The 11,474-nt window shown below is 28.8% G+C and overlaps 1 protein-coding gene across 3 annotated transcripts; it reads left to right on the top strand.

The window, feature by feature from the left end:
• The first annotated feature begins 3,754 nt into the window (after window positions 1–3,754).
• Window positions 3,755–10,381, top strand: LOC132271477 ((-)-alpha-terpineol synthase-like). 3 transcript variants are annotated; one of them, XM_059772861.1, is made up of 7 exons: window positions 3,755–4,065; window positions 4,259–4,523; window positions 5,939–6,320; window positions 8,423–8,653; window positions 9,385–9,523; window positions 9,609–9,857; window positions 9,965–10,381. In XM_059772861.1, the coding sequence occupies exons 1-7, from the start codon at window positions 3,847–3,849 to the stop codon at window positions 10,256–10,258; spliced, it is 1,779 nt and encodes a 592-aa protein (XP_059628844.1). In that variant the 5' UTR covers window positions 3,755–3,846; the 3' UTR covers window positions 10,259–10,381. The 3 variants fall into 3 exon arrangements, with proteins under 3 accessions (XP_059628844.1, XP_059628847.1, XP_059628846.1); XM_059772863.1 differs by having other exon boundaries at window positions 3,758–4,065; window positions 8,435–8,653; XM_059772864.1 differs by lacking the exon at window positions 8,423–8,653 and having other exon boundaries at window positions 3,756–4,065.
• Window positions 10,382–11,474: the final 1,093 nt, after the last annotated feature.

Below are 11,474 nucleotides of genomic sequence, written 5' to 3'. Positions count from 1 at the left end.
GGATCTAAAAATTAAGTTTGTTTTTTTATTGTGCTCAATCACTCAACTTTTATGTCGATAGCAATTTTTCAATCATGTTTTACATAATCTTATTATAAGATATTATTTTCTTTAAATATTACATGTTTTGAAAAAGTTAATACTTTTATTTTATTTAAGATAGCATTATGATAAAAATAAACAAAGCAAATCATACTAGATTGAGCTGTCTTTTTCAGCTAATCTTCTTAAGATTGACCTGTCTGTTATCAAAGAGAAAAGTTGATTTTAGACACCGGCCATTTTGTCTCTAAAGCTATTTTACATTGTGATAAACGAGTTACTAATTAATTAATTATTGTGTCTGGGAATCGTTTTGAGCAGTATTTGGCAAAAAAATTTCTGGAAGAAGATTTTGAAGAAGCTAGTTACGGGAAGGTAAAATGATATTTTAATAAAAATTTTAAAAACTCAAATATACTATTAAAAATAATATAATAATATTCTAAGCGTGTCTCAATATAACACAGTTTAAATTCAAATGATCAAACCTAATCAAATCAGAATTCAAATCAAACAAGAGATTGAAATGATTCTTATACATCCAATAATTCCATTATCAAGGTTATTTTCTTCTTTATTTAATCAAACCAAAACCCTACACATCAAGATTGGTTTCTCCTTTATTTAATCAAATCAGAAATCCTATCAAACCAAAATTTGCACACACACGACATCCAATACCATTTCCATTCGATGGTGGCCTATATCCATAACAATATATGGTTGCATAGGCAAGCAACACGTCAAATCACCATCTCAATTATTTCAGATTTCGGGTGAAAATAGGATAATATATATGAAAAAGAAAAAATATATATTTAAGAAAACACATCTTTCAATCTTTAAATTTATATATATTTACCATAAATTGAATTAGGTTAACAGATGAACTTGTATATAAAAACAGTTAGTTTAATTTCCTCCAACATCTAGAATCCTTTTAATACAATTCAGTTTGGTATTAAAAAAAAAAAAAAAAATTTATTCTTGAGATTTATAGTAGATGTGTTACAAATTTTGTTCTCACATTGAAAAAAAAAAAAAAAAAAAAAAAAAAATTATTCTCTCACAAATTATACGATTATCATTCATTATGTGTTTATCTTTCATGCATGACATTCAGGATAATTATTTGACAGATTTTGTTCCATCATAAATTTCATTTATGAGGCTATTGTGACTTGGAATTTTAAGCATATGGTGAAAACAATTTATTTGACTCCTTGAGATAGAATTGCTGAGGAGGAATTGCTGACGAGGAGTTGATGCTTTGATAAAATCTTATTTTATTGTATTAATGATGAGATGAAATTGGTGATTTTTTTGAAGCATAATATACTGTTTTTATACATTACATATTGGATTAAATTTAATTATAATGAATGCTTATTTGGATGTGCTTAAATATATAAAAAAAAATAGGTTAAATTACTTAATGTTTCTAAACCGACTGCGAAAAAAAAAAAAATAAAAATAAAAATAAAAAATAAATTATTCTTCGTTTAAGTACAAAATTGTTATTTGAGCAGTATAAGAGCTTTCACCAAATGTTTTGTCAAACGAATAGAAAAATTCTTATGACACAAAAGCCAAATGAAAGTGATAACTTCTGTTTCTCTTTTTGTTCTACATATAAATAAAAGTAAAAGAAATACCAAGCGGGCCCTTATTCTGGCAGTACCAAACACTTCGACATGAGAATATGCATGGAAGATTCACATAGATAAAAGTATTTTGAAATTTGAAATTTTTTTTTTTCATTTTTTTTTATTTTTTATTTTTAGACATGGCTAAAACATATTGGGAACAATTAACATAAAAAAAATTAATAATAAAATTAATTACACTGACACTGCTTCAGGTTCGACCAAATATCACACTGAAATATCTTTTAAAAATTATTATCACTTAGGTCCAATTTTACTTTTCCGTCATTAACTCGTACTGTTAAAAACATATCAAAAAAAATATTTTACTCCTAATTTTTTTAATACCTTTTATTTCAAAGTATTAGCAATTTAAAAGGATGAAATTACCCTCATTAATTACTCTCACCTACCTACTTCTATCTCACTTGACAAGTCCATCAATAATCACTAAGCAGTGGCCAATGGCTGAACCAAAGAACTAAGGTGCCAGCAATTCAATCCGAACCTTGTCAGAAAGGTTCTGTCAACTATTGATTTGTTGCAATTAAGGACAAACTCATTATAAAAAATTATTTTATCTTTTCTCATTAAATTTGTCATTTCTCATTAAATTATTTTTATTATATTTCTATTATCTAAATATTAATTATACTATTTACCTTAATTTTATTTTATGATAAAAATGAAAAAAAAAAGAAGATTTGTAATTACTATTTTTTAAAATGATTAACTTATTATTAAAATTTTATTATTTATAATAAAACTTATTATATCCCGTTTAAACTTTTTTAGTGTAGAAAAATACTTCTTACCTTTTTTTCTTACAATATATTGATAAAAATTAATAAATTACTCAAATAAAAATACGTTCTTTTTCATGTAATATATTCATGGAAAATTAAGAAATTAATTAAATTGTTTTAAAAATTTCTACTTAAGATTTTTATTTAAACAATTAATTTAAAAAATTAAAGGTAACTTTATGCTAATTTAATGGAGAATATGTCATCAAATTAGTATGATTTTTTTTCATAATTTATTTCAATAAGAAAAATAGATTAAGTGTAATTCAATCAGAAATGAAATTATGGTCATTTAATGAAATATAATATAGGCATTGGGGCATTTTGTAGCAAAATATGATAATTTATGGGGTATTATGCACAAAATATAGTTTAGGGGTTATTTATAAATTCAAACATAATTCAGGAAATTTTTTTTTTTTTTTTGGATTTTAGCCTACCACATTTATCAAAGGTTATTCAAGTCATTTTAACTCTTTTTGTAAATAAAAAATGAGTGATAAAGGTAGTACCATCATTTTACATGCAAAAAGTGCTCTGACACCACTACAAAATAACATTTAGGGTGTGAGTGAAAAACGGACCAAAAGATTAAGATGTGAGTGATAATAATTTTCAAAAAGTTTTTCAATATGATATTTGGTCAAATATGAGAAGTATCAATGTAATTAATCCAAAAATATAATATGAAATAATTGACATAAAATTTTTTTAAAGCAAATGATAAACATCTATCTAAGCATCAAATTAATAAAAATTAATTATTATAAAATATTATATTATATAATTATTTTTTAAAACTACCTGCATCTCTTCTGTTTTTTTCTTTTTTTTTTTTTTTTTTTTTTTTTAATTTATAGTTTTACCGTGTTGATATGCTCTAATCCAGTGTTCTAATCCATACTTTCTTCCTCCTAGTCCATTTATGACAACAAAGTTTATGTATAAAATATTCCCACTTATCCATACTTTCTTCATCCTAGTCCATTTATGACAACAAAGTTTATGTATAAAATATTCCCACTTATCCATACTTTCTTCCTCCTAGTCCATTTATGACAACAAAGTTTATGTATAAAATATTCCCACTTATCCATACTTTCTTCCTCCTAGTCCATTTATGACAACAAAGTTTATGTATAAAATATTCCCACTTATCCGTACTTTCTTCCTCCTAGTCCATTTATGACAACAAAGTTTATGTATAAAATATTCCCACTTATCCATACTTTCTTCCTCCTAGTTAAGGAAATAGAATAAAAAAAAAAAAAACAAAAAAAAAACGTGTTTTCTTTGTATTTACTATATAAGTAGTAAACAACAACAATAATTGTCATGTAAACTTCAATCTCATGGCTTTTGCTACATTTACTTCAACCCATCTATGCATTCTCACTCCACACCAACATGGTAGGCAGCTTTTTTCGCAGAGAACATCTAGCAAGGTCTCTGCATCTCTCAATCCTACTAAACCTTCCACTTCTAATCAGACGGTTGTTAGGAGGTCAGGAAATTACAAACCTTCCATATGGGAACATCACTATCTCCAGTCAATCTCTAGTGTATTTACGGTACGTAATTATATATATGAATTATTTGTATATATGAAAAAGGATTCGTTGGCTTTCTTTAACATATTTGTATAGTTTGATATAGTAGATAGGAACTACACTTGAACCTTTTTTTTTTTTTTTTGATAAAAACACCATCGATTACACAGTCAGTAACACACAAAAATTAATTAAACTTGAACAATTAATGCAGGGAGAAGAATACACAAGGAGAGCCGACGAGCTGAAGGGAAGAGTGAAGATGATGCTTGAACAAGTGATGGATCCATTGGATCAACTTGAACTTATCGATGTTTTGCAGAGGCTTGGATTATCCTATCACTTTATGGATGAAATATCAAAAACATTGGAGATTATAAACTCCAGCAGTACCAGCTGGGATAATTGGAAAGATAATTTATATGCTACATCTCTTCAATTTAGAATCCTCCGACAACATGGGTTTCATGTCCCTCAAGGTACTAGAAGAGTTCCATGTTATGTTTTCATACATATTAAAATAAATAAAATAAAAATTACAAACACTTCATATCCTTCATAATTTTAAAAAATGAAACAATTTGAAAGTAACATATGTATTATAAAATCAAATGTATCATAAACTGATAATTGATTTCTACGTAGCACAATTATATTATGACAACAACACAATATATTTTATATTGTTGGGCCTTTTGCCATTAGTATGTTTGCCTTCCTTTTTGGATTGGCATAGTCCCTACAAGCATAATCAGTTGAGGGGACTATTGGAAATATTACTTTATTTATACCAAGAAATAATTATATTTATTTCTCTTATAATTTCAAAAATAATACTAACCTCTCCTGTCAATGTTGATTTTGACCCGAATGTGTTAAATGATTATTACTTTTATTAGTTTTCATACAGACAAAATAGTTTTTTCAAGCTTTCTATGGCTGGGCATTGTCGGGTTTAAAGTCAATTTTGAGTAGACATCAACAGACAAGAGTGTTAGATTTTATGACATGGGAGGTAAGTGTTACGTACTCCAACTGAACCAAAGAGTGTTAGATTTTATGACAGGGGAGGTACATGTTACATATTCCAACTGAACCAAATGGGAAGTCAATGTTAACGCCCACCCAAAGCAATGGTATAATTAAGTATAACTGAGGTCCTTGTTATTTAGGCAATCTTTTGGGAAGAGAAGTGTAATTTATTATCCCTTAATAGAATTGCTTAAACTTTTTTTTCTTTTTCTTTTTTTGTTTTGTTTTTTTTTTTTTTTTCTTTTTTTTTTTTTTTTTTTTTTTTGGGGTAAATTGCTTAAACTAGCTTTTAATATATATATATATATATATATAGAGAGAGAGAGAGAGAGAGAGAGAGAGAGAGAGAGAGAGAGTCCTAATCTCTTGTTCCCCATAGAGTAAGAAAATTAATCCACACTTTCTATATAGATCGTTAAATTAAATCCAACGGTTATTTAAATTTTTTTTTTTAAAATCATATGTTAACGCCCACCCAAAGCAATGGTATAATTAAGTATAACTGAGGTTCATGTTATTTAGGCAATCTATTGGGAAGAAAAGTGTAATTTATTATCCCTTAATAGAATTGCTTAAACATTTATTTATTTATTTTAGGTAAATTGCTTAAACTAACTTTTAAATATATACATATATGTGTGTGTGCGCGTATGCATATATATATATATATATATATATATATATATATATACACATATATATTTATTGTAATAGAGGGTGTCAATATATATATATATATATATATATATATATATATATATATATATATATCATACGGCTAGAATCCTGATAGGTCTGGGACTTCAATATTTTGAATTTAATTATTCAATTAACATATCTTGTGTAACTTCTTTGAATGCAGATGTTTTCAGTAGTTTCTTGGATGATATGGGAAAATTCGAGGGAGGCCTTTGTGGGGATACCAATGGAATGCTATGTCTGTATGAAGCTTCATACTTTTCCATTGAAGGTGAAAGAATCTTGGAGGAGGCCAAAGATTTCACAACCAGACATCTCAAAGAAAACCTTGAGCAGAACATGTACATGGATCAAAATCTTGCAATGCAAGTAGGTCACTCTTTGGAGCTTCCACTCCATTGGAGGACCCAAAGATTAGAGACAAGGTGGTTCATAGATATATATGAACAGAGACATGACATGAATCTTCTATTGCTTGAGCTTGCCAAATTGGATTTTAACATGGTGCAAGCAACACATTTGGAAGAAATGCAACATATGACAAGGTAATGAAGAGCATATACGCAATTGTTAATTTATTAATTACATATATATATATATATGTTGGAAATAGTGGCCTAGATACACACACAACACTATACTATTTGGAAGAGAATAGAAATGGAGGAAAATATTTTTTATTTCACTTCAATCTATTATTTGACTAGAGTACATGAATATATAGGCCTCACATATGTATGTGTAACCATTACATTTAAATGTCCATAACTCTCCTATCTCCCACTAACATAATCTTCAATATGCATAACTCCCACTAACATAGTATTTGTTAGGCTTAACTTTCATGACTCTTTATTTTACATAACCTTAACTCCCACTAAGACAATTTACTACCCACTAACATGCTAAATTAACACATACATCATGGATACAAAAATACTTGAAAATACTAAATACTAAAATCAAGTTTATTTTCAACACCCCCCTTTAAACTTGATTTTGTAACTTGAAAAACCTTCTTATTAATCTTGGGGGCTTGATCAAAAGTTCGATAGTTGATCTTCAATTCCACCTCCTTCAATAGCTTCAATCTTCTTGGCCATTTCCATTGATGTGTAGGGCTTGTGAAACTTCTTCAAATGCTTGTTTGATATCGTCACATAATCATATATCATCCTCTTTATACAAGCACACCATCGATCTTTTTTCTTCTTAAATTTTTTATGGATCTTCAACTTCACATATACTTCTTCTTTAGAGTCAAAAAATAATTCCATATTCACCCAACCTGTATCAATTACAAAATTCTCCAAACTATTTTTAAAAAAATAATATGAGAATTTCTTATCATCCTGGGCTTCAATCTCATACTTCTTTGGAACAACTTTCTTTAAGAGAAGTTCATCATTCTCCACAAAATAAGCATTATTTGATGAATATGAAGAAATAATAATTTCATCAAATAAGTCAAATATAACTTCTTTCAAGGTGGAATTTGTAACCATACCTGAAGATGTTAATTCACCAACTTGAACTTTTGCCTCTTCTTTAGCACTTCCTTCTTCTAAATCTTCTATTTTCACTTCATCCTCCTTCACTTTTTCAATCTCTTCTTTAATACCTTTTCTTACCTCTTCCTTATTCACCATTTTAAATTCTCCTTCAACTTTTGAATCTCCAAAATCTTCAACTTCTTTTGCATGATACACCTCTTCATTCTCCACAGCTTTGTCTTCAAGACTTTCATAATCATCTTTCGTAAACTCATCATTCTCAAAGCATTGTACCCAATACTCCATGGGTAGTGATTCACCTCTATGATTGGAAACGATGGTCTCGAGCATCTTCCAAATACAACTTGGAGTTTTGGACTCTCCAAAATACTCCCAAATTTCTTGATGTATTGCCTTTTGCAACACTACCAATGCCTTATCTTTTTTCTTTTCATGAAGCTTGTTGGACATGCCATTCTTTGGCTCTTCTCCAACAACATCCCACAAATCGCATGCTTTGAGGTATGAAGTCATGATGATTCTCATTCTTTTGTAATTAGAGAACATCATCTTTTCACTAAGAAAATACATTTTCTCCCCTTCATCATCATCAAGGAGAAACATGTTTTTCTCAAATGTTGAACCTTCTAGGATCAACTTCGTCTGGCCTTCAGGATCGTCTAGGCTCTGATATGAAATCTGGCTTTGAACATGAAATCTGGCTCTGATACCACTTTGTTGGAAATAGTGGCCTAGATACACACACAACACTATACTATTTGGAAGAGAATAGAAATGGAGGAAAATATTTTTTATTTCACTTCAATCTATTATTTGACTAGAGTACATGAATATATAGGCCTCACATATGTATGTGTAACCATTACATTTAAATGTCCATAACTCTCCTATCTCCCACTAACATAATCTTCAATATGCATAACTCCCACTAACATAGTATTTGTTAGGCTTAACTTTCATGACTCTTTATTTTACATAACCTTAACTCCCACTAAGACAATTTACTACCCACTAACATGCTAAATTAACACATACATCATGGATACAAAAATACTTGAAAATACTAAATACTAAAATCAAGTTTATTTTCAACAATATATATATAAACGCTGCCAAAAAAATTTATTTCCTAGATTCTTTTGTAGGTGGTGGAAAGATAGAGGCTTAACAGAAAAGTTAGGGTTTGCTAGGGATAGGTTGATGGAGAGTTACTTCTGGACTATAGGTGTATTTTCCGAACCTCGATCCGGATATGCAAGGAGGATGACTACAAAACTGATTTCCCTAATATCAGCTGTTGATGATATTTACGATGTTTATGGTACCATTGATGAATTGGAGCTATTTACAGATGCCATTGAGAGGTTAGTCATCTGGCACAAACTACGTATTTTCCATGTATGTTCCTTTGAAAGGTTTGTTTGTTTTGATGTTAACTATTTTTTATTTTTTATTTATTTATTTTTGGCGTGTGGTTGTCCTAAATATTTATATAAAAAAATATTAAAATTTAACAAAAATGACTTTACCCATCAATTTAAGGCAAGTTATATTACTTATCCCGCCCGATGACTCAACCTTACTCTTAACACAAACTTTTACCAAATATCAAATATATATACATATTACCTAAAAAAAAATTATTTTTGAAAAAATTATTTTACTTCGAAACAAACGGGTTCTAAGATTGTCACTTGGTTGATAGATTTTTTTTTCTTTCTTTTTTTCTCAGCAAGAAAATCATACTCTTATAGGGACTTAAATTCTCTAAAATAAATAAAATATCACTAGACAACAATGAATTGATTTAGTTACATTCTTATATTGAATACATCCAAGTTGCACTTCCTCCCCAGTGGGAGAGCCATTCGGAGAGGGCAATTAATTGCACCCACTCAACTTTTGTGGTATTTTATTTCTATATAAATAATCATTTGAATTTGTAAAACTGCCCCCCACTTCAAAAATAACAAAACAAACAATAGGCATAAACAATATTTGCACGTCACTCCACTTTAGGCATCAATATTATATACAATCTTATCAACAATCTTGAATTTGTAGAAGTCATGATATCAATTTTGGTAATTTTCAGGTGGGATATCAATGCTTTGGAGCAGCTTCCTTATTATATGAAGATATGCTTCATTGCTCTCTATAACTCCATTAATGAGATGGCCTATGATGTTCTTAAGGAAAACGGTTCTTATATTATTTCATATATGAAGAAAATGGTATTGCTTTAATCCTTTTTCCAAACATTTCATATTTTGCTATACTTACATATATGTAAACATTGTTATATATGATCTTGTTCAGTGTGCAGAACTGTGCAACGCCTACTTAATTGAGGCAAAGTGGTACCATAGTGGATATACACCAACCTTAAGCGAATACCTTGGCAATGCATGGATGTCAATTTCGGGTCCTCTAATACTGATTTATGCTTATTTTTTCATTACAAAGCTCGTAACAAAGGAAGCCTTGGAATACTTAGAGAAATATCCAAGCATACTCCGGCACACGTCGATTGCTTTTCGACTTGCAGATGACTTGGGAACTTCTTCGGTAAGCAATGCCATAGTACTCTTATAGTTGTTAGTCTTTGCAAGTTTTGATTAGTTTAAATAATCGACCTGTTAATTAAAGTTTGATTTTTGTTTCCCTTCGTTAAGGATGAGCTCAAAAGAGGGGATGTCCCGAAATCAATCCAATGTTACATGCACGAAACAGGTGCCTCCGAAGAAGAAGCTCGTGATTATATAAAGTGCTTGATAGGTGAACATTGGAAAAAAATGAATGAAGATCTATTTTATGTTTCTCCCGTGTCCAAGAGTTTCGTTACGGTTGCAATGAACCTTGCTAGGACGGCGCAGTACAACTACCAATATGGAGATGGTTTTGGCGTTGGAGACCGGGAGACTAAGGATCGCGTACTATCAATTCTTATTGAGCCTATAAAGGATTGAAACTTTTGGGACAATTTCGACGAACCTATTGACTAATTTCTGATCGGAAACTATTCTGTATTACAAATTAAGCACGATACAGATTGATTAATAACAATTTCAGGATTCTCTTTGCTTAAACAACTTTATGGAAACAAAATTGATCTAATGTTTCTTCGTGAATGCATGTTGATATATATCATATCTCACAAAGATGAATAAATGAACATGTTGAGGGAAGCTTAGAAAAATAATACTTCGTACTGGCTAGGGTGCAAATTATGGATTCAAAGTAATATATATATATATATATATATATATATATATATATATATATATCACATTGCAATTTTAACAAAAAAACTTCTCTTTTTTCAAGTATGTAATTTTAACAATTTGAAAGTGAATATTTACTCCAAAAAAAAAAAAAAAAAAAAATTGAAAGTGAATCTACCACTTGGAATCAATTTTCATTGTTGTAATCAATGCCCAGTAAGCAAATTATATGCTCTCTTAAAACACTTCATAATACAATGATTTTAATAAGAGTCCCGCTATTTAGCTAGACAAATAAAAACCTACCACTTTACCAAGTCTTTGTGGTTTTTTATGTATCAAATATAATGGAACCATATTAAAATATAACATAATTAACCTTTTTAGAAGCTTGTAGTCCCTTTTATTAGGTTTCATCTTAATATAGTATCTTTATTGGCAATTAAAGTTTCAATCACTATGTATATCAAATTGTGTATCTATTATATATATATATATATATATATATATATATATATATATCACATTACATCTTTATAAGAACTCGAGATACTACAAACATCTCCTATATATAAATTGATTGTGTATCCCTTTATATATAAAACATTGTGTCTTTGATCACTAATATACAGCAATTACTTTGATATACATTTGTTAATTGTTATAATGATTAAAGTTAATGATCTATCTAACTCTGAGAAACAAAAATAAGGGAGGGATTTTTTTTTTTTTTTTTAAAAAAAAAAATGCAAAGTATTGAAAAATTGTAAAAAAACATTATAATTATTGTTATAAATTTTGTACAAATCAAATTCTTATATTTGAGTACCATGAAAGTTGATGTGAAAACTAAAAAAATAAGGAAATGAGTTATGAAAAACTGAAAAATAAGGAAGGGAAAAGAGACGTATTTTATGAAAACAAATAAGGGTAGTAATGATGCCTATTTAAGTTGAAATTT

The sequence above is a fragment of the Cornus florida genome, unplaced genomic scaffold, assembly GCF_030987335.1.
Source record: "Cornus florida cultivar Cherokee Brave unplaced genomic scaffold, ASM3098733v1 CherokeeBrave_3.0.0_Hap2_Chr08, whole genome shotgun sequence".
Taxonomy (NCBI): domain Eukaryota; kingdom Viridiplantae; phylum Streptophyta; class Magnoliopsida; order Cornales; family Cornaceae; genus Cornus; species Cornus florida.
This window is presented reverse-complemented; position numbering and strand designations above follow the sequence as displayed.

Coding starts and splice junctions, on each gene's coding strand:
- LOC132271477 (XM_059772861.1), top strand. CDS start 3,847: ATGGCTTTTGCTACATTTACTTCAACCCATCTATGCATTCTCACTCCA. Junction 4,066..4,258: donor CAATCTCTAGTGTATTTACG/GTACGTAATTAT, acceptor CAATTAATGCAG/GGAGAAGAATACACAAGGAG. Junction 9,524..9,608: donor TTTCATATATGAAGAAAATG/GTATTGCTTTAA, acceptor GATCTTGTTCAG/TGTGCAGAACTGTGCAACGC.